This window comes from Dicentrarchus labrax, unplaced genomic scaffold, assembly GCF_905237075.1.
Source record: "Dicentrarchus labrax unplaced genomic scaffold, dlabrax2021, whole genome shotgun sequence".
Classification (NCBI taxonomy): Eukaryota; Metazoa; Chordata; class Actinopteri; family Moronidae; genus Dicentrarchus; species Dicentrarchus labrax.
The window spans coordinates 18,498,286-18,522,982 of NW_026136712.1; the positions used below are offsets into that span (position 1 = coordinate 18,498,286).

Genomic DNA, 24,697 nt, shown 5'->3' on the forward strand with positions numbered 1-24,697 from the left:
AATTCAAATTATAGATGTTGATTTTGGGGTTCCTACTGCACTAGTATTCCACTTTTGAAGATTATGCGTGCAATTCAGTGACCACAGAGAATTTACAGTACAGTGCTGATATTTTCATCATCACCAGCAAGCACACACCAAGCTAAGCCCAGCAGTAGATGGGGGTGATAATTAACCTCCCAGACAAAACTGCATGAGGTACAGAACCTGGTGACAGAAAAAAGAGAATTTTGCATGGATGTTTGTTAAATGTTTTTTCTGCAACTAATTATTTTAACTCACTGAGTTAGGTATCACTTGAATGTACTATGTATTTAACTTAGATGGATAAACCTTAACTCCATCTGGTATGCAGCAGTGCAAGATACATAGCTGTACAGAAGATAAGTTATTATGTGCATTAAAATCACAAGATTTCACTGCTTGAAGCAGACAGATGTAGAGTTGATAAGCAGGAGAGGACCATCAGTACCTGCATAGCACAGAACAAGAGGGCAGGAGTTAAGTAGTATGAAGAATAATAAAGCCACCTGACACACAAACCCATTGATTTTGAGTCTAAACATATTTAGCTGAATACAAAGTGTATGGAAAAAAACAGGAAGGTTACTATTTAACAGGTATGTGTGTGACAAGCCAATTTGAATTTCCAATCAGAAGTTCATTTTACAGGTAAATAGTCAAGGAAATGGGTTACGTGCAAGACACATGTCATGTTAAAATCCTTGATGCCAATATGCAGATCCATTACAATCAAGGCTTGCAAAAAAAACAAAAAAACAAAAAAACAGCAACAACCAAAGTGGAAATGTGTCACACAACCAGTTCAGCCCATCATATTTTAACAATAATTAAATTAACAGCAATAACATTATGCCAAACAGAAACCAAAAAACAAGCTTTTTACAGCTAATATCAATGCAAATGGTGCATATAGCTGAACACGCACAAGACTGGAATCAGGCAGAAGTCAAGTAATGCATATATACATATATACACATACACACAAACACCAACTAAACAGCCAAGATATCAACTCAAAACATGCATGTTAGCACAAGCAGTTAGCACTTACTTTACCTTGGTTTAGTTGAGCAGAGGTCCTTGGTTTCCTGGCAGAGTAAACCTTCTGGGTAGTGTCCTGGTACCATGCTGTTACATCCATCCACTCCTGGCTTGTGGCCCACGGCTGATGTGAATGAAGGTGGGAGAAGAAGCAGCAGCAGCAACAGTGTTTCAAAAACAATGATTTTCTCCAGTCTTCTTGAAGTGGCATAATGAGACTGGTGGGGGCTAACTTGCCAATGGAATGCTACAATAGCTAACAGCAAGCATCCATGCAGCATCAAGCATTGATTGGGTGGAGCATTTCAGAGCTTAAAAAACCCCTACATGCTGTGGGTATGTTAGATAATATAGAGTACTGAAGAGCAGATGACTGTAGCAGAGCTATTTGTCCTGAACTGTCATTCAATTAAACGGGCAGTTCTCCCAAAAACATACTTTCTCACAGGTATATAGCTATGTGGATAGTTTTGGTTTAATTTACGCAGGTTTTATCTATCTCTGAGGTTTCTTCTTCCACCAAATATATGTGGATAAAACTCAGTTTGTGGTGCTCATTGCATAGCATGTTCCCATTACTCTAAATGACCCAGAAAATGAATTTAACTGTTTTAATTGGCCTGGATAAATAGAGAGTATTTCTTTACTAAAGAACAATAATGAATAAAGAGGGTATTTTCTCTCTAAATGGATGTTGCTGTTGAATTTCTTCAGCCTATTTTTGGGCACCACAAAGGAAATTCCTTTCACTTCCAATTATTAGGGTGGAGGCAAAAATATTAGAGAGTTTTTAAGTATCATTGGGCAAACCAACCCTTTAATGTTTAGTACCCTAATAAGTAATGTTGTGCCTGCACTCCTCCTGGTATATAGATGTAAGGAAAATCACTTAAATTCCTCCTCAGTCAGGGATGTCTTAAAGGTTTTCTCTTATAAAGTATTGTTAATGCCTTGATTGATGTCACAGCTTTTATAAAATACTTTACTTTACTTTACTTTAACCTTATAAAAGGTAGTATTCATATAGAGGCTTACTTTTGAGTGTGTAATTTGCCATATGGAGATAATAAAGGAAATAAAGTCAGACGCAGGAGATTTTGGTAAAATATATACTTTTTTATTTATTTCTTCATACAAAGAAATATTATGAATGTTCAGTATTTAATCATCTAGAAACATCTGTTCCATTTTGCTTTTGCATTGTGTAAAATTAATTCATTTGATGTACATACCACAAAATACTTGATTTACATGTCTTTTTCATTTTTGTACATACAGATTTTCTAGTCTAAATACATATTATATGTGGGTAAGACAAACATTTCTAACATTTTTAGATTTCAAAACAGGTTGAATAAAACTCAACCAATGCAGCAACATGGACTAAACCCATGAATGCCAGTATGTATTTTTTTTTTTTTCAGATATTCCCTCAGTTACATGACCATAATTCAAATGCAGTACTCCATCAATTACAGGGAAAATGTCAGACTTTCCTTCCAGAATGTGACAGCTTGCTATGAGAGGTCATCATAAATGCTTTTTTTTTTTAATAATCAAACATTGCACTAAGAAGAGAAGGGGGGATGGAGGCTTTCTCCACATAAATCCTCACTAGGAGTATCAACACAGTAAAGAATAGCACTATAAAAAATACAGTGTAACAAGCCTCCATCTCCCCTGCTACCAACCATTGGTTTGAGGCTAAACCAGGCAGCTGGTTTCAACTGGAAAATAAGAGAAATAGCTCAATTAAGGTCATTAGCTTTTTTAATGACAGAAGCAGGCTAACTGTGTTGGATTCGATAGTTAAAGAGGCACAGCATTTTCTTAACTTCAAAAGGAAAGAGGGACAATCAAATTTAAATTCGAACTAAAACAGAGTGACAATCTGACCTTTAAAATTGATTTGAGGATCTTTTTGTATGAGGATAGGTTGTGTACATTCAGTCTGGGCCCTGCTCAAAAACATGAAGCCCTCCTCTGGACGCTAATAATCCCTTCCCATTATCCTTGCATTTTCATAATGGCCACCACATTGAGCATGCATAGCATAGCGTAGCACAGCATAACGTAGCGTAGCATGGCAGCCTCCCTCTGTGCCCTTATGATAGAGTACCACCCGCAGCAAAGAGATGGGGCAGCACGTCAAAGAATGATAACGCGTTTTCTCCCTCTTGCATATCAAGAATTCAAGTAGAAAGACAAAAACAAAGAAGCAATGTAGGGGGAAAGCAGAGATAGCGACTCAAGCTGTGAGAAACGTGATATCAACCCAAAGGTTTTTTTTTTTTTGGCAACAAGTAGAGAGTTGAGATCTGGTATGAAGAGATGAGACATGTGAGGATGAGGAAAGTGAATAAGGCATAAAGTATATAGGCCATGAATGATGGCACATGAGGTTTTCTGACGACACTAGAGAGGTTAGACACTGAACCCCGCCTGAGGCAATTCTTGCTGTGCTGGGAGTGCTTCACAAAAACCTTTCCTCCTCCTTTGATCTCTTTAGTCTGCGATCTAAGATAGGGCCTGGTGGACCTCTGTTTGAAGAAGCGCTATTTCAGTGAGGCGAAGGCTAGCTGTTTGTCATCTGTTCTATCTTTATGCTCCATTTCTAACAGATATGCCTGTCCTACCTCACGTAAAGATTTTCCATCTTACCGTGAAAACAAGGCACACACTCCCTCTGACCCACGGTGTTCCAGCTCTGCTCTCCACAACAAATCAAATGCCTCTCAAGGAAATTTGATTGAGACTTTGTGTGACCTTTGAACTAAGTGGATAGGGCAAGAGCCTGGCTCTCCGCCAACACTGCTTCTAATGGGGAGTTAGAGAGCGGAGGCTCAATCGATCTGCCAGTTACCTTTACCCGATTAGCATAATGTTAACATGGGCCCTTATGTGGTCCGGGATGGGATTTAACGTTTGATGGATGGGCCATTCATTAGAGCAGGCAGCAGGAGCACTGTGAATGAAAGGGCAGCTGTATACTTTAAGCATGAGTGACACAATGAGGATCAATTAGGTCTATTGATCTACCTGTTATTGAGTGGAAAAGGGACATGAGATCTGCAGCTTTGGCCAGTGCCACTGCAGGAAAATTGGATTGTAGAAACCTTAACTGGAAGGTCTGCAGTGAAACACATTATGGAAGAATCACACTCAGAATGACAGGGTTCAAAAAGGATGAAATGAAGTTATGATAAAAATGAGGATGCACATGGATAGGTGTTCTCTACTTCTCTGTGAGCACTCTGTACCCGTAATATGGTGCTTTTACATTTTCTAATTTCTATTTCAGTCATCGCTGATTATCTGCATTATGAAGCACCGATAAATCCACTGAGTTTACAGGACCACGAGGGAGGAGCGAGAGAATTCAAAATTAAAATGAGGAATGTTAAAAACAACATGTGGGCCAGATGTTATGTACAAATATGGTTAGGCAGCTTAGTGAATTAATTGCTTAGAAATAAAAATAAATTATTATAAAATAGATTTCTGTACATTTTACATATATATAGCAATATCTCCACATCTTGCCATTGAATTACAGAGGAAAAAACAACTTCTCAACAAATGAACAAAAGAAAATGTCTTTCTTGATTTTCACATCAATCCCAACCAAAGTTATGTCCCGTCATCTGGTAGAACTTCATGTTGAAGGGCCTGTAGAAGTCCCGTAGCCTCTGCACCACCTCAGGGTCAATGTTCGGATGGGTCCGCCCTTTGGTTTTGCCCAGGCAGTGGGGCTTGCTGCTGCCCTCTGCCTTCTTCAGGCACGGGAAACCCTTGGTCTGGTTGAAGTAAAAGTGTTTGTCTGTGATGATCCTCTTGAGCCCCAGGAAGTCCTGCACGCGGCCCAGCTCTCCGGCCGGGTCGCTGATCAGACGCTCGCCGCTCACAAACAGGATCTGGTCCATGGGGAAGTACTGCAGCCAGTTGTCCAGGTGCTTGGCGTAGATGCCGATCTGAATGGCGCTCCACGAGGTGTCGATGAGCCCCGTAGTCCTGTTTTTGAAGGTGAGGCTCTCGAAAGAGGGAATGTCAGGCTTCTTAGACAGTGTCTGTGTGTAGTCCGAGATAGCCCTGGTGACGGGGTCCCTCACTACCACTATCAGCTTGGTGTCCCGGGACATGGCGGATATCCTGGCTGGAGCCTCTCTGGTCACAAAGTAGCTGGGGGTTTTCTCCATGGTGATCTGGCCCTCCAGGGTCTTGGGCATCAGCTCCCTGCAGAAAAACATGAATGAGAACACAAAAAGGAGGTTAGGAGAAGGGTAAGATGGAGCAAGGACTTGCATAATGTAATCAAGTTGATGGAGTGTACTGTGTTCTGTAATCAATGAGTCAGTGAGCCTGTTTAGCCTTATTATAGGGCTGGAAACCCTATTAGTGTAGGCAGCTCTCCAACGTCAACATGCTCACTCACTCATAAGATATCTCACTTCTGACAGAAAACAGAAAACCCTTATTTACTTGCATAATCAAACACAGGGAAACATTTACAGGAATTTCTAAACATGACTGACCCTGAATTTAACCATATTAGGGTTTAAGAGCTGTGTTTTCCCACCTCTGCCCAGACTACTCAATCTTACTACTCCTCAATAATTTTAATTGTGAATAATTTTGATTAGCCTTACAATAAATGTTTTTATAAATTAGCTCACAACATGTGTGAATTCCATTATCTGACGCGTCCTCACCAAGCTCTTCTTTCCTCAAACTTCACTGCTGGATGTAATGTTCCAAAGTGGTCAGACTTAATCAAAATTCACCGTCCCTCTTTTTACCATTGGAGCAAAAAAAAAAAAAAAAAAAACACTCAATCTGCCTTGCTGACTCAGGCACAGCCATGCCACAGTGCCCCGCCCCTTATCCCACCCACAATTTTTTTAAAAGCTACAGTGCTGAAAGATGATGAGACTTGTTTCAGAAAGGGAAACTGTTTTTTGACAAGAGTGGGTTTGGTTTTTGGTGAGGGCTCACTGATGGGCTTCACACAGATATGTTACATGCAGACATATAATCAAGAGGTACTTGAGAACAACTGGTTTTGAAGGAAAAGTGAATTCGCTCTGCTCTCTCAGCATTAGGTTTCAGAATTGGTGGCCAACCGCAGAGTCTAGATTATGGTGGAGGCGATAAGAGCGGTTTGACTGACATTGGGACGTGGATCACCTTTCCATCATAGGCCCCCCGCTCCAGGAAGAAAACTAGCCTGTGCGATGTACATGGGCTCAAATGTGTTTCTGGTGCTGGCTGGATGAGAGGGTTATGGACTGGAAACTTTAACAGCTAGAACTGTTCATTCTGCTTTGTCACAGCAACAGTCAAATCAAAAACACAATCACAGACACTCGAGAAGGAAAACAACTCAAGAGACAACCAAAAACAGCAAATAAGCAGTTTAAAGCACTCAAAGGAGGAAAAGACAAAGGGAGGGCAAGATAACCGAGGGCAGTGGTCTATCAGGGTGAACACACTCTCACAGATAAGACTACTGTTAGCCTGTGGTACCCTGAGCCTCGCCTTTGTTGTTAAGGCAAAGGCATTGATACACCATTGTGTAGACAGTACTATTGAAGTCGATCCCATTCAAACACTGTGTAATCCTACACAGAGTATTTACCCACTGAGAAAAGTAAAAGATGTCAAAACTACAATGTTGGACCCATTCTGTACACCCAGAAGTCTGTAATACTCATCCACAGAGCTCCAGCTATGCCTCAGACCTATACTCTAAAAGCTAGAATCTAGTTCATGTCCATCTAGCTCATGGCTAATTCATGTAACACTGGCTCTCCATCAATGCACATATTTGTGTGCAAGGAAAAGGAAATGGTGAGGGGAAAAGAGAAAACACCCAGGGTAACATCAGGTAACCAATGAAATGCCTCGAGGAAATGGTGTTGGCAGATTTGTGTAATCCTAATGCAGTGCCAGTGATCTAATTATGATAATATCTTCTTGATTGCTGACACATCAGAGGGATGAATGGAGTCCGGGCCTGAGCTCATTAATAGGGTATTGAAATCAAAACAGATACAGCATGTGGTTTTATGCAAGAGCATGACAGATCTTTCTGCCAGCGAACCATTTCTGGAGATATAAATGCAAACAACACACACTATCAGCACACGCACATTAATTCTTGTTTATACAGCACCTCTTGAATGTCTTCAAGGAATATAAGCCAAACATGCTCGACTTAAACTGCATGCTATTTGCCATTCTCTCGATGCACAATGGCTATACTGCCTGCAAGCTTTTTGTCATTCCTTGTGCTAACATACAAAAAGAGTCCAGAGCCGACACAGAAGAAGCAAATGGCTTCCCATCTAATCCGATTTCAAAATGACAATGCGGCATGGAGATAGGGAGGAGGCCTGAGTTACAATGTGCATAGTGATAGATTATGCTGATCCAAGCTCAGGGAATCCTTTTTTTTTTTTTAAATCAAGTGTTGGGGGTTGGAGGAGCGTAAAACAAGGAGATGGTTGGATAGCGAGGGAGAAAGAAAGTGGCGAGGAAACCCATGAAAAGCGCCAAATCCACAAGAGGAGACCCCCCTAATAAAAAATCTCCACCTCTGACTTTGCCCACTCTTTCTGCCAAAGAGGCAGGAAGAGAGAAAAGGGAACAGAGGAGGGGAATTTTAGTGGGACAAGTAGCTCTTGGAGAAACAATGCCTATTATGCTCTTTTTTGATTTATGAGGTGCTGCTTTTAAAGATTCCGTCAGCAAACAGGCAATTCTGTGACACCGGGCTCCTCTTTTTTCCTGCTTTTCTTTGAAAGTGAGCCATTGTTCCCGAGCAGAGGGGTGAGCAGGGCAGTGGTCAGGGCAGAGGGGCGGGGATGGGGGCAGGGTAAAGAGGGGGCAGATAGAGGAGAAGGAGGGAGGGTGGATGCTTATCGAGGGCTGAGTAGAGCACTTCTCCGTCCTTCTCAACCTCGAGTGAGAGAAGCCTTTTGGAGAGCTCTTAAGTGGAACGTGTGCCAAAATTGCCCTGCAAACATCACCCTGTCCCCCTTAGATACCAAGGACTCCACAGACTTCTACTGTCTGTCTTCTACTGTCTAATATGGGATTCAGTAGTGGTAAAAACTGTAAATAATTAACCAGACCTCAAATATCATCATGCAAAACTTTTTCTTTGTTTGCTTGTACTTTCACTTAATATACCTATACACACACATATATCTGTAGACTTGTTTTCCCCATGTCTGTCTGCACCTTTGTCCACTGAGAATATTTCCAAGTTAAAAGACATGCCAAAAACAGCGATAAGACACAAAGCAGAAGCTCTTGTCACATGACAGCATCAAACAGGGGCCGGCGGAGTGGCCCTTTGGCCTCTGTTTTAAAGAGCCCTCATCCCGGTGGAGATAAACGGCAGGCAGGAAAAGGGTTATTTTTGTCTGATGCTTCTGCCTCCCTCCTGTCATGTTTGATTTGATGATAACGGGCTGCCACTGAGCTGTCTGTGTCACAGCATCCCTGACAAAATGACTAGTTGACTCATAGACAAAAGGAAAAAGCTATTTGGCGTGTGTCTGACGATTTTCTATTCGATACAAAAGGTCTTCAATTGTCTCACATGTCTGGATGTTGAAAGCATTTGAATCTCAAATTAGGGTTTGTTTATTTGAATACAGACAAATCAGAGGGCACTTTGTATCCACAAGTGGAGGGAGGGAGTGGCTTTACTCTTATGGGCATTTAAAGCTAAAGATGGCTGGTTTCTATGGCTCAAAGACCCTGGAGCTAGTGTTAGCTCCCTGTGGGAGGTAACACCACACAGAACAACAGTGTACACTAAAGCAGTTCTAAGTAGTGGCTGAATTAACCAATGCAGATCAAACAAATCAGCTACATTTGGACTTTCATGATCAACAATTCCATTAAACCACTCCAGAGTCTCCACTCTTCACCCCGCTCTCTTCCCCATTGATCCCCAAGGTTCCCTCGACCCTTGACAATCAGGCCTTGAGGTCCGATAGCAAAGTGACACTTCACAAGTGGGAAGAAGGAGAGGGAGGAAATGAGGGAATAACTACTGAAAGGCTCCCTTTCTTCTCCAAGGGCCTCTTAACCAAGTCCTTCACATGAACCAATGTGGTGGATGTACATGCATTTTCAGGAAATACAATGAAACATCTTTATTCCTCATTGGATGATAAGGATCTTCAGCACCCCTTGTTCGTTCACAATCGACCGTGTTTTAAATTTGATCCCTTCAACCCGCGGATACAAGCATTTGAGTGCAAATTCAAGAATTTAATAATTCAATATGCATATATTTCATAAGACAGTGCATGAAATCCGATACTGTAGAAATGTCTTTACTGGCGTTTGTAGATGATACATGCAGACGTCGGTTTCATGGATGGGTCAATGGTAAATAAAGTGTTTATTAATAACTAAGTGGTCTCTACCAGCGTTCCCTTTTACAGCTCACAGTAGGAGAAGCCTACATGCTATAAAATGGAACTGAAGTGACCAACATGTCTACGTAATACACATAACGACGTACACATACACACACACCCACGCTATGGCTACTACAGGGGGAGGCAGGCATGCACGCCTCTGCTGGCTCACTGAATATTTTCAAAGTAGCATTTAAGCACATACAGAAGCCAGACATTTTGAAATATACTCCACAGGGCCTGGAGTCTGACATTATATTTAACCACAGAGCATGGCTTTGGCTGTAAATTAAAAGAATAGAGAAGATGGTTTATGGCGCAGTCGGCCAGGGCCACTCCGATGCAGAGAGGGAGAAGAACTCCGGCTGCAGTCACCCAAGCTTTATCTGGTCTCTCTTTTAAGCACTTGGGGTGGAGTCCAGGTGTTAGTATATGGCTACTTAGACCTTTTTGACAGTTAATTTCCTGGCTAAAAAGAGCCAGAGATGCCTGCTTAAAACTGAGATCTTGCAGGTGTGTATGCTAAAGGGATGTATCTGTATCTTGAATGTCTCAAGTTATGTGTTTAGGTATAGCAAACTACATACACCTTTGCACCTGCTGTTGAGTAAAGTCTCCATATCTTCACACCTGCTTGTTACTTGATACCAAAAACTTGCTGCATGATGAACCCTAAGTGATGCTACGGCTTCATCAACCTGATCAGTCAATTGTCAGTGCTCCTCCTGAGCCTGAGGTTTCAAATTAACAGGCTTCACTGAATAATGGTGTCACTGGAAACTCAGGAAGGTGGCTGAGTGGAAGCCCCTCCGAATCATCTGTCAGCTAAGAATTAATAATGCAGGCTGGCCTAGTATCACACACTTAGACCTGGTTGGTGGGGCCCGGCATGGTGCATATCATGCAGCTCCAAGGAGAGCTGTTTGAAAGCTGAATTCCTCCTCCAGATTACGGGGAAGGCTGTTGTCAAAGAAGCCTGTCAGTATGAATGGACCCACTTCAGACTATTTTCCACGATATCGCCGTTGCTTGACTACCTGTTTAGAAAGTCCTTACCACCACACAAACAATAGTACACTTGGCAGAGATACACTGCCCTCTGTTCCCAAGTCTTCTATCTAAATTTGGTCTTTTCACCAATACGAGTACATGTCCTTGTGAATAAAATCAGAAGAAGGGAGCAGTTCAGGGTCGATGACCTTTGGATGTAGTGTTAGGTACTAACGGTAGTGTTATTTGCCTTGGGTTGACTGTTCCTTCTCGTGGTGCCACCATTATACTTTATGATACCAATTTAGGTTTTACAAATTTCACTGAGAATCTGGTTTGGATTGGTGGGTGTGGATCAATGTCACTATATCACAGATTCTTCTATTGGATTTCTAAGATGTATCAGGTCCTTTTTACGCCCCTACTGACATACAGTTGGGGATGAAGAGGGGCCTTATTGCTGTAGACTTCAAATAAAAACACACTAACAAGCTTTGGTCTCACAGTACATAATTAGAACCAAGAAGGGAGTCTAAGGGAAATGGCTAATGACTGCACAGCAGGATCTAAGGTCAAAATATAATGAAGCGGCAACCATTTTAAGCTTTGCCAGAACGATATATACTGAGTGCAATGGCCGAACTGGTAGAGCTCTCGTCTTGTTCCTTGCTCAGTGACACTTTGACACCCAAACTCTGTGCTGGAGTCCTAATCTGGTTGATAAATGCAGCTCCCAGACCCTTAACTCCATCAAAAAGTTGCACTATGTCAGAGCAGCCTGGGAATCTACTGACCCTCCATGTAAACAAAGCAGTTAACCCGGCCGATGCAACCCGTCCATCCATCATTTTTCACTGGAATCAGGGAGTCATGCTTCGCCAGAGTGGAGCATTTTTTATCGTAGTGTCTCTTACAGACTGTGTGTGTAAAAGAGTGTGTAGGAGAGGGAGAGTGAATGACAGAAAGAATGCAAGTCAATGAGGGAGGAAAAGACAGAAAGAGGGAGAGGAGGGGGGTCAGGCCTTGCGGTCACAGACCATCCAGACTGGTTTTGGGCTCATACCCAGCCTGGTTTTGGAGACAACATCAGACACTAGTAAATTAGAATAAATAAATAAATAGAGAACAAACCACCATATATAATGTCATGGACTACATGACAGACACCCCAATAGCATATTACCCTCAGCCACAGCTTCAGATACCCCCCTCTGTTATGTCCTGAAAATACTTAAGTGAGGCTGAGACATTCTACTCTTATACCATTGTGGTCGCTTTGTGATGGGCAGCATCGCAGAGGCGTGACAAGCACGAATTATTCAATTCAATAAGCAACTATCATTTTTCCTACTCGGAAAATCTGTTTTTAAGTATATTTGTTGCTATTTGGCACCTTTGGAAAACAACACAGGAATGTGTGGAGCCATGAGGGTTTTTCAGGCCTGGAACCACATCGGCCTGTGGCCATAGGCGGCTGCCTGGAATTACCGAGTGTTAATAACCCTGCAGTGAAGCGAGGGAACCCACCATGTGGTATAAATAAAACAGAGGAGTTGGTGAAAGGGATGGTGGAGGGTAGAAAGGAGAAATACCTCCTCCCTTCCTCTCATGAATGTGCAACAGCATGCTTACAGAAGTGTAGTTTTTTTTCTTCAGGCTTTCAAAGACGTTGCCAAAAAAGCTTAATTTTTCTGGCTTAAAAGAGGTGAAAGATCCCATCGTTTTGGTGACACTTAACACAACATCTCACCGCTTTGTTTGACATGCGATACAAGAGGAGTCACCTGACACTGGCGTGGCGATCAGGTTATTCACTGCGCGTGCCTTAACGCCAAACATACCACAAACTCTCGTCAGCAGACTCACTCACTCGCACTTTAAAATCCACCACTTGGCGATATTGCCCAGAATTTGTTTAGCACTAGTAATCCTCACTAATCAGTGTGTTTGCTCTGGGTGTTTGCTGAGGGTGTTAGCCCAGAGCGAGCCACACATTCCACCGCTTCATCAGTATCAGGGTGCGACTGACTGACAGCTTGGAGGAAATAAACCGCTGAACCGTGAAAGGATAAAAAACAAGAGGGCAGACAACAATGAAGGGCTGCAGGTGAACATTCGGCTTATATATATGTGTGTGTGTGTGTGTGAGCATTTCTGGGTGTTATTGTGTGGGTGTGCAGGCAGAATCAGCCATTCTGACTGATTTCCTGACACTTGACATGCACCAAGAGGCACATGACTCCTTGATCTAGCTACAGCAAAGATGAATAAAAGATGAAACAGACTCGAGAAGAACATACATGCCACCACCCCCACTCCCTAGACACAGTCACACACACACACACACACACACACACACACACACACACACACACACACACACACACACACACACACACACACAAGAGGCAGGGAGAGAGCAAGCTACTTTGCATCCTGTTTGAATTGGCTGTCATCCGTAACTGCCTGCACACCTTTTTGAAGACAGGTGAACTACAAAGTTGGTGTACGAGAAAGAGGGGATTTCCTCTCTACTGTATGTCAGTGAGCAGAAAACCATCTTCCTGTGTGTTTGGACTATTATTTAGTTTCCATTACTCACACTGCAGCTGTTGCAGGTTAATGGTTTACAAATTCCTGAAGACAACCTGCCTCCCGAGCGAACGTATAATTAGCTAAATTGAGTAACGATAGCACCAGTCGTGACAATTAACCTGCTCCTTTCAGAGATGGAAAGAGTGGCAGAAGAGATCCTCCGGCAATCCTGCAGTTTATTTTGGATTTGAGCCTAGATGTTGTCTCCTATAATATCTCTGAGCGTCCCGAAGACAAGATAATTACTGTTAAGAACAACAAGCACTGTTTTAACCATTTCTGCTACAAAGTACTGCCAAAAGCAGACATCGGAGCTGGAAGTTCAGTTTCAGAGTTTGTTCATTTCAGTCAGGGGGCGGTTATGGAGCACGATGACAAATGTTTTCACCCGTCCGCTGTATCTCTGTCAGTAAGCCTCTTGGTTAGAAGTGAAACAGGATCTGCTCAAACTCTGTGCCAGGAGGACAAGCTATTTTGTGAAAGGGAGTAAAGACAAAAAATGGAGAGCAGGCACAAAAATGAAAAATATATTTGAGAAATGGGAGATAAATACTATATGTCAGCCCTTGGCCAAACGACTTCAGAGGATGTTTGTTTTCATAAATCTTTTCAACAGCTAAATAAAGTTTTTTTTCTTCTTTACTTCTTCTTGTCAGTACTCATCCAGAGTTAGAAAGCGCTCATCTGCTTTTGCCAAAAATGCACAATCCTCTAAATTTCTAAAAACCTTTTATTCTGATTTGGATCAAATTATAAGCAGAGAGATAAAAATCATAGGGTAGCATGTGCCAGATGTTTTACCCATTCAAGTTAGTACAGTAGTTAATGAAAAAAAGTACAGTATGTCCAATAAGGCCCAATACCTCGTAATGTTAAAAGAATCTGTTATAAATATAAGAAAAAGAGGAAAATGAATCCACACACACATACCTAAATCTGTTACAAGGTTTTTAGATGTCCTGCTGTTTTTTGGTGTTTTTATCATAATGAAAAGTCAGAGCAGAAATGTGGCAGTTTGACAGCAGTGCAGCAGTTTTTCTGCCTCTAAAGCGACAGAGGCAGTGCAGCTTCCAGGACTGCCTTCTGATTATGATCACTTAAACAAGAAAGAAAAAAAAACTTAACTCATGGTATAAAATAATTGGACGTGAGCTGAGTTTGGCCAGGTTGTCTTGGAGTAGAGCTGAAGTGTTCTTACAGCTCTTATGAGAGAGCCCAACAGCTCAGGGAGTACATCTCAATGGAGAGAGTGACTAGTGTCGAGCAGCCACGGTGCAGAGAGACGACTCAGGGCTTCTAATGAGCTCTGCTCTTTTACTGCCAGGCTAATGGAAACCTCAGGAGACCTCAGCGGCTCTCTCACTCTTTCTGCGTATGTGTGTGTGTGTGTGTGTGTGTGTGTGTGTCCTCCTCTCTCCCAGAGGCAAGCACACTCTCCAGCACCCTAATGGCTACCTCTGGGACTTAATACCTGGGACAAGTGCAGCTTTACAGGTTTACTGTCATCACTTTCTCCTCTTCCTCCACCTCCTCCTCAACTACATTTTCTTTTTCTTTTTTCAAAGCGATAAGGTGTTTCCTGACTAAATTATCTTTAAGAAAAGTAACAGCGAATGATTAACGAAACCATATTGGTGTTTGTTTCCTCTAGCCTCCAGGGGAACCTTTTTTAATGTGCTAAAGAGTGTTTATTTAGCAGCAATGAATGACCATTAACTCTGGAGGGAGGATGTCTGGTTCTGTTCTGACATGTGTAACAACATCCAAATTATCACCTCATTAAAACCGGGCCTAATTCACACGTAGCACAGAGGGAGGGTTTGTACACCGTTCTCTTGCTCCTATGCTTCCTTCCTTCTCCCAATACTACTTCATTAGACTCCTTACGAGTATTTTTTATTGTTGCTGACTTCAAATTGCATAGACTACAAAATCAGAGACATAATATACTGTAGCAGCAGTCACGAGCCTTCTGCCAGAGTGAATAACCACAAACAATAGTCCACAGTTTTTGTGTGTTTCTGTTTGCATCGACCGTGTGAATGTTTGACAGCAAGTTCCTGTCAGGCTCAGTGGCTTTTATCCTCAGCTCCAGCAGGAGGTTCCTGTCTGTGGCGGCCATATTGTCTTCACTGGTGTGGGTAATGCTCGCTGGACACCATCAGGAGGCGGAGTGGGGGAGGAAGGCCACCACAGTGCAGCAACGCCACTCCCCTCTCCACAGGTCCCCCCTTTCACAATTAACCGCTCGTAATTTGGGGATAAAGGCTGCCTTTTCTCTGTTTCTCCACCCCCCGGTCACTCTCCTTTCTCGGATGAGCCATGCCAGCTTATAGGCAGCGGGGAGAAAGGGCCTCCGTCCCTCCACACTGACCAAAGGCTTCTCTGGGAGACAGCCACTCGTGGTCAGCGAGGCCTGCAGTGAGCCCCGCCCAATATTGGATGAACCGAGCATGACATGTGACACTATTCTTACACACCAGCAGTGCAAGTGCACAGCTGGAGAATGGAGAAAAGTAGTTCATAAGGGAGGGATTTGAGGATGATGTATTGGGGAGGAACTGGGAGGTGCTGAGGGGAAACGGGGTACCATTAACAAATAATCCACTCATTTGGAAACTCAAGGTGGAAGTTTAGCCAACACAGAGGCACAGTTTCAATCTGCCTGTTTTTATGTTGGCCGCTTCGGCTGAGGATTTGAGCGGGGAATGTGAACCTGCTGTCAGCTGTACGGTTGGCTGGCCGGGCGCTCGTCCCTGAGGAGCCGTGGAGTTCCAGGAATCAGGAAACAATCAGAGCGCCAAAGCATCTAATCATCTGAATTCATCTTTGTCCTCTCTACAACTGCAACTGGGTTAAGGCCACTTAAAGTTTCAGTGCTCATTGTTTCTGTCAAATGTAGAGTTTTAAAACTAAACATAAATCAGACTCGTTTACATAACCAAGTGGGGTTAAAAACTGCACTGTCATGCTATTGTTTTCTGCGAGGAACGGCTGTAAAATCCCCAGTGGGGCTTGTAGGTTCCATCAGCTTTCTGTAGCTCTGCAGATGGTCAACACACAGACCCTGTCAGCAAGCAGACGTGGGTCTGACCCCAGTCAAAGGCCCTTAACCCATCTCTGCACATTACCTTCAATCAGGCCTGACCGATCAATACTGGCTATCCCAGAGGAGCCAGGCTGTGGCGACATTTGTGTACGCTGTCTGTTTCATTCTTTTGTGACAGGAGATTAAAATTATTTGTGGCTTCACAGCTGAGCCTGTCCCAGCCATAATAACACATTTCTATACCTACTTTCTTTCCACCTCCCATGTATGCAAACATCAGCACTAGATGTTTTGGGAACAATGATGATTCGATGCCTTTCACTGGAGCTCTATAGAACCAGGTGGCCTCTTCTGGCTATTGAGAGGAAGGAAGGAGGGCGAGGTCAGTGGCAACAGAGAGTGGATGGGTCACCTACGTGGAAATAGGAGCACCCCTGCGGTGAGCAGATAAAAGGACGTGCACCCATCCAGAACTGTCCCTGACATGGCCAGGAGCTGCAGTCTGACTCTGTGGGGGTGGACCAGCCTTTAGATAACGCCTTTCAAACAGCGCAGACTTCCGCATGTTCCCAAGTCTGATAGCGGAACGTGATTTTTTTTTTTTTTTTTTTTTTTAGAAGCCCCATTTTCAACAATGCACCACTTGTCCTTTTTTGGGTGGCACTATAAGTAGCTTTTACTGACGCTGCTTTGTAAGGCAGTTTACCTCCACAGTGTTTTTATCACAGACGAGATACAAAGGTTGACCAGAGAGACATCCTGCTCAGGGATGGCGCCGATTCAATCCCACCAGTCTCTTGACAGCGACTGAAGCCTAACCTTTGATCATAAACCACATCACACAAGGACTGAAGATTATATATTTCAGAGTGTGGTCTCCGAGTTACATATTGCATTATTATGACAGAACAGTTCACTAAAATTGCAACTAGAAGCAAAAATTGAACCTTAAAAATGTCCAACTGCAGAGATCAGCAATTTCTGATACATTCCATAAAACAAAAATAATCCCAATGCAACAAAGATAACACCACCCCTATTTAACACATACCACCCATATGGCCAACTGAACTGTATAACTACTGTACACTCTCCCCTCCTTGTTTAACGCTAAAGCCACTCCGAGGGAGGAGCACCGGCGTCAACACTGCCGGGCCCTGACAGCAAGCTAAGACCAGAGCCCACGACACGACAGCAAAACCACAGTACAGTAATTATATATCAAAGCCCCTTCATAGCCAATAGGGCTAAATGGAATATGAAAAGAGCGACATGCACCACAGACTGACAGGACGAGATGAGGCCTGCAGTCAACAAGAGTTAGGAGCAAATAAAATGCCTTCTCGTTTAAGAAAACAGGGGCAGCGGTGAGAGTTAACTTTTAAGTATGAGTCCCAGTTGGTTAAATGTGAAGTAACCCCTTCAAACAAATTGTAAAAATATAAATAAAGATTTGATATGTAATAGATATGTAAGATCTTATATACAGCTGCTAAACTAAGACTAAAGGTGATTTTGCTTTTGCTGTTGTTGCTCCCAAACGTTGGGACAACCTCCCACAAAGTCTAAAAGAAGACATTTTTAAATTTTTTTTATTTCTTCTTTGGCTTTTTCGCAATTTTATAACTTTATATTTTGTGGTTTGTACACTTTGTCTCCCTGTTGTGATAAATCGTCTCCTCTGCCTTTTATGTCCCATTTCCCTTGTAAAGTTCTTTGTAACTTCTGTTGTGAAAAAGTGCAAAAATTTGCTTGCTGCATAACTTCTAATGCCACAAATTACATAGTAGCAAATAAAAAAAAACATACAAGATAACTTTGGTTGTTGCTTCACAAAGTGCTCGCACTGCTGACCCTGAGCTCTATTACATATACCGTGCATATGGGTTACTAACCTTTTCAGCAGTTAACGCATTGAATTTTCCATTAACGTATGTGCTGAAGATAAGTACATTTTTTACTTATCACTATCAGATAACACCAGTCGATTTTCACCGCACAGCTGAACAGGTGCAAATAGAAAATGAGGAATAATAAAACAACGCTCCTGTTCACATTCAGTCACACAGGCCTGTTGAGCTCTGACTCTCTCTTTCTATATGTGTGTGTGTGTGTGTGTGTGTTCCTTGGGGCCAGTTCATGCATGACCTCACTGCGAAAATGTGTACCTCCTGATACAACGACCCCTCGGTCAAAAGCATGAATCATGTGTTTGTCTTTGGCACAAATAAAAGCTGTCAAAGTACATCAGAAAATCCACAATAAGACTTGTTATCGCCACCTCTATTCATTTTGAAACTTCTCCCTCTCTCTCTCTCTCTCTCTCTCTCTCTCTCTCTCTCCGATGCTGCCCCCGAGTCTTTTCTGCTCCCTCTATGGCTGCATTTACTTGGTGGCATTCCAACTTTAAATGTGCATCCAGTGGGGGAGGCAAAGATGGTGCAAGCTAGCTACAATAGCGGATGGCAGAGAGATTGTGCAAATGAACAAACAAGGAGAGGTGAATTGCACAACTCACACACACACACACACACACACACACACACACACACAAACCGTCTAAAACCGCCTCCATAAATGACCCTTTGCCGTGATCAGATCATATTCCCACAGAATAGATTTCAATGCCACGTAATTTTGCCTCTTTCTGGAACATTCCAGCGTTCTCTACAAAGTAATCTCTAGTATCTGGTCCTAATGGGAAACTTTGGTGATCAGCAATGAGTGAAGTATGATTTCCTTTCTCGGTTCATCCTCCTCACAGAAGTCTCACTAAAACTTTTTTCTCCACTACAGGAGCTGCTTACACCAGCTGCTTCACTGAGACATAAGATTGATTTCACTGTTCTAAAATACAGTCTGAGAGCACTTGTATAAGAGACAAACAAGTTCATGTTTTTTTTTTTTTGTATGGCACAAACACAGGTGTTTAGATATCATGTTGCAGCATAAAAATGCTTCATATCACAAAATCTGGAATCGGACACTCGTTAAGTGTTTCTCAAGTATGTCTTATATTCAATGAATAATAAAAGGAAAACTCCACAATTGTTCTCTGTGTGTTTCTGTGTGCTGTCTGAGTGAGACTGAGGCTATTTTTTTGGCACCAACGGGGAAAAGAAAGAAAATGTGACTAAAATGAAATTTAGCTGCAGTCAATATGCTTCCATTCAATCTGAGCAGAAAACCTTGAGTCATGCCTTCTTTACATGGCTTGAAAAGTTTTAGATTTCATGGGCTAAAAAGTAGCAGACAGCACTTTTCCACAATTCCCTCATCCAGAAAAAGTTGGAAACACTGTAGATGGAAGTCGGGTTAAATAACAGCCTTCCCCCAAACCAAAAGACCTGCAGTAAATCTGTGTTTCTATCAAAGCAAGCACGGGAAACTTCGCCCACAGTGTCTTTACTTTGAATGCTGCCAACACTTTGGTTCCCCCATTCGGCTCTTCTTTTTTTTTTTTTTTCATTATGTCGAACATTGTTGGGGCCCCCCTTCGAGGTCTTGCATATTTAAAGTGTAGAATAAAAGCTTGGACCAAATCCGTTGATTCAAGCGGCCAGGAAGTCCAAAAGCATTTATTTATTTATTTATTTTTAAATCAATTTGTCAGATGAGCTTTAACTTATTTTAAACTTCAGAGAAAACTTTGCGCATTAAATACACTGGAGTGAAAAGTGACATTTCACAGCTTATCCAATATGAAGGTCCGCAGAAAATAATAATAACCAGCCAATTTTAGGTGTAACTCCAACAGCCAATCAATACATTGATTTGGCCATCGGTAATTTATTAGCCATGACCCAGCCATGTTCGTTTGTGGTTAAAATAAAGAAATAAATAACCACTATATAACTTATATATATATATGTACTACTTTATCACTAAAAAAACAAACTGATGAGATTTGGAAAAGTGGAGCAGCTCATTCCGTTTTATCTTAATAATGATCTGGGGGGGGTTCACATCATTAAGCTCCACAGTCCTTCAGCTCGTTATATTAACACTTTGTGATGTAAATGACAGGGATAATGTTAGTTTGTCGACCTCTGAAGATGTTAAACGGTTTTGTTGCGGGTTTTGTTCTAAGAAGGATCCTCACTTTGTCTTGCAGATCCTCTTCTCTCTTGCAACGCAGGCTCTTAGGCCCGTGGAGCCCATTGACATAAGAATGGCCAAAACCATATAAACCCATATGTCTGTAAACACTGTTATATGTAAATATTCTGCAAGGCAAAAACACTATAATATTCTCCTTTTTTTCCCATTTCTTAGAAATGGTCTAACAAGTCTAATAAAAGTCTGGATATTTCCTATATTTGCATCTTATCACATCGTGATCAGTCAGATTTGTGCGCATTGTGACACCCACGTTAAACCTCATAACACAATGCACGGGAGAAAGAAAATGCAAAAACATGTCTGTGGGGTCCCATTTTCTCACACAGGCGCTCACCCAAACCTAACAATGGCTCACTGAGAGATGGAATCAGAACTTGACCACAATGCCAACACCTGCTCCAAATCAATCACAACTCATTTATAACAACAGCATCACAGCCGTAACAGAAACACACACAAACACCAACTGATTTCACGTTTCAAACCCGACAGAGAAGCCTGCGGACGCATCACCGTGAAGGTGCAATGTTGCACTGTGTCCAATAGAGATCACTGCACGTCGCAGAAACAGGCCACACTGACTGTGATCTCCGAGCAGCTTCATAATGAGACTCAAGTCAACAGTTTTTAAAATTACATGCGCATAAAAATAAATTAAAAAAGCCTTTTATGAAACCTAAAAATCAACACATTTAATTAATAAGGAATTATGTGTGCAGCCTGGCGCGTAATTGGGCATGAGGCAAAGCAACGGCCACAGCAAAACTGTTGTCACCGTGTTTATTTATAATAAGTTCATTTAGGAATAAACTCCAAACTTGCTGGATTATTACTATAATGAAAATAAAATCTAAATTTTGTATTTTTTTAATCAAGTCCAAACGAGTGTCCTTGTTAACCAGTCTGGAGTTAATCAGCTTGTTATGCTGAAACGCTGTTAATGTTCCTGAGGGAATGAATAAAGAAACCTATAAAACTCCCTGCAACGACAAAACACTAGAATACATTTTTATAAAACACATCTTTGACCCGCAGTATTGGCTTACTGAGGAATATCAGTATAAGTGCGCTGCCAGTTCCCTTATAAATCTATTTTATGGAGTAATTAAATCACCTATAATGACCCAAACATTTACATTTTGTCTACTGGACACATTTAATCATCATCCAAACGCATTGGTGCCAAATGAACTAGATTTACCTGTACCACTCCAGTCCGTTCTCATAGTTGCGGTCGAAGAAGTGCGGCTCCGCTCCCACGGCTCTGATGTCTGGATGAACCCGAAGAAACTCCAGCAGAGCCCGGGTCCCTCCTTTCTTCACCCCGATGATGATCGCCTGCGGCAGCTTCTTGCTCCCGGAGCCGTTGGAGAAGCTGGACATGGCGCTTGGCTCCGGGGCTCTCTGCTGCTCGCCCCGCATCTCGTCCCAGTCGTCGGCTCTGTCCGTCTCCAGCTCGTTATTGAGCAGGTCTCTGGACGCAGCGGTCCTGATGGACGGCTCCTCGTAGTCGCTCTCTATATCCTCCCACGGCTGCGGTTTGGCCAGCAGTCTGGACACCAGGTCCGTCCTGCTGTTCTCTGTCCTCTTGCCCACCGCCGAACCAGTCTCCTTGCCCCGGTAACTGTCCACCACCAAACTTGGCATGGTGGAGCAGTAGCCCACGCAGGAGTACAGCATGTATACCCAGATTAAAAACATGATGCTGAGCAGTATTAGTTTCTTCTTCACGGGGCTAGACCAGAGGGCATACAGGCTTTGACAAACCAGGCTATATTCCATAAGCCTTTCGGTTGAAAATCATATCCCAGCGGCGCATATTGCCTAACTCAGTCCCGGTGGCACCTCGGCAATCCTCGCAAAATTACGCACATGCTCACCCTAAAACTAAAAATAAATAAAAACGTACAAACACAAACAAAAAAAAAAAAAAACCCTAATCTAAATATACTCAAAGGGAGTGATATATCCAGGAATGGAGAGGCTTTGAGGATTGTTTAATCATAGTTGTTGCTATAATTTGGCGAAATGTTGAGCTGCGTCAGGCGCACCGCGGTGCAGCTCCAGGCTCATCTCAGGTTTGTTCAAAGTGCTGCTGGAGCACGAGACCTTATAGAGAGACATGCGCAAGAGTGACAGCAGCAGCAGCCAATAGCTGCACGGGATACAAATATGCAGCCGTTTGTTGATAGGAGCGGACCAATCAGGGAGAGGTGCAGGCGGTCCCGGCCGTGGGAGCCTCGGTATGGAGATGGAGCGTGTGTGCGGGACTCTGCTGAGAGTTTGGAAAACTTTCTTATTGGGCATAGAGTCCAATTAACTCTTGTTTCTCGTGTTCCTGGTCCAGGACATATTGTTCAAATGAGTTCAGGCGACTTTGAATGTTTCCTGCAGGTTTATTCTGACATTGCAACCCCTTTGTGCCAGTTTTTTTGATTGTACAATAAACCAACAAAAATAATAAAAACTCCAGTTTCATTATGAGTTTTGAAAACGAGGGAAAGCGTTGGGAAAATGAATACCAACAGGCTTAAATAACCGATGTAAGCCTTAACACAGACATTGAAATTACTCCTGACACTGAATGAAAAGTAATGCAGAGGTCAAATACTGTCAGTTAACGCTCTTATATTTATAATATTAAACGGGGAAAAAACAAAATCAAACAGATCTTAATTTACAAATTGACGATGTTTTAATTATATAATTAATTATGCAAATACTCATAATTAATTCTGCGCACACGGGTCATTGTTAATCTGAAAAATTACGCCTGGAGAAACTGCGATAATAATAAAAATGATAATAATGTACACATATGATTTCATAACATTTATGGCAAAAGAAGTACAAACAAGAAGTAATCACGCTGCTTTTTTTCTTAGTTTTTTCCGTTTTTCCCCCCATAACCTGTGTGTTAATTGAATATGTCTTTACCCATTATAAATATGTTTATTTACCTCTACAGCCTGTTTTTACTCAATTCTACAAACAGCTAAAATTCAAGAGACTGCGTATTGTAAAGCTGAAATGACTTATTCAACAGGTTTTCTATCCGGTGCCGTGCTCTTGCGCACAGCGAGCTCTCTACTTCTTTAGACATCATTATTATTATTATTAATGAAAGTATTCTCTCCCATGGCTTCGTTGTTTCACTGATGCCTTATTTGTGACATAAAGGTATCTTTCTAAACTTGTGAAGTCTCCTCAAAAGGCAGAAAAGTAGCAGGAAAAGGCAATTAATTAACAGCCTACATTTATTAATCTTTTTTCCCTTCTTAAAAAAACGTTGAGGCTATTTTTACTTCGAAATATACGACATTAATCACAGCGAGAGAGTGTGTGTAATAATGGAAAAACTCATACATATGGACCACAATTAATTCAAATCCCTTATATTAATTTTTTTTTTACATAATTCAGTCATCTTCCAAACACAGGCTACACACACATTTTTAAACATCTGAGAGCACTTGGGGAGCCCTCTGAATAAGAAACTCAACATTGGGAATATGCACTTAATTTCCAATTCAGAGAAGAAAAAAGAAAAGAAACTTGCAGCGAATATTTTTCATCTGAGACTGGAGATGAGTCAAAACAGATCTGTAATTTTAAACCCCGGGAACTTCAGCCGCGTATGAAAGAGTCCCACTGACAGACTATTTTTCATGTTTTAAAACGAACCAACAGATTCAACTAAACTTCTACTTAAATGTGTTTCTTTTCTACTTTTGGCTGCAGTTAACGTGGCCAAGGACACGCCGAAATAACGGCCTGAGTCATTATAAAACACTAAATGAAGACATAATCCGACCGAAACGCAGTCAAAGTGCCATGCGTAAAAAGAAGTATTTTAAGAGGAGATGTGTATGTTTGTGCGTCATGTATTATTGTCTATTTATCCTCATGAGAAGTCACCAGCAGAGAGACCTGTTGGTTGTGACTGTGTCCAATAGTTTATCACACTGAATGGTATTTCCTTCCAAGGAATCAAAGTCTAAAAATCTAACATTCCTACAGGGACTTAAATGGATAGTTTTACGGTGCTGGTTGTATAGTTTCAGTCTAAATATTGCTTTAGGATCACTGCAGCTCTTTGGGTTCTATTTTGCAGCAACCTTTGAAGAGAGGCCAGAGGTCATCCGTCATCCTGAGATTTCATTGCTGGGTTTTGAAGAATCCTGGAATCTGAGCTGTTGTACAGTGTCTCCCCCCCCTCTTTCAGATGTGAGACTCAGAGTGGATGTTAAAGCTGCAGCACTGGGGTTCACTGCATATTGCTGTTTGGGGACTCTCTCCTGTTTACAGATGCATATTTTGCTCTTCAGTTTGTTGACTCTGGCGTCAGAGCTCAGACTCACACTGAACAAATAACATGAGTGATTTAATGAGTGATAGCAGCAATGGCAAAGAGAGAGACCTCCGTGTTTATATGCAT

The 24,697-nt window shown here is 42.1% G+C and overlaps 1 protein-coding gene across 1 annotated transcript; it reads right to left on the reverse strand.

Annotated features, from left to right (window-relative positions):
- Nucleotides 1–2,160: 2,160 nt before the first annotated feature.
- On the reverse strand, nucleotides 2,161–22,335 carry hs3st3b1b (heparan sulfate (glucosamine) 3-O-sulfotransferase 3B1b). The gene is made up of 2 exons (XM_051417866.1): nucleotides 21,461–22,335; nucleotides 2,161–5,298 (listed from the first exon to the last, which is right to left on the reverse strand). The coding sequence occupies exons 1-2, from the start codon at nucleotides 22,039–22,041 to the stop codon at nucleotides 4,680–4,682; spliced, it is 1,200 nt and encodes a 399-aa protein (XP_051273826.1). The 5' UTR covers nucleotides 22,042–22,335; the 3' UTR covers nucleotides 2,161–4,679.
- Nucleotides 22,336–24,697: the final 2,362 nt, after the last annotated feature.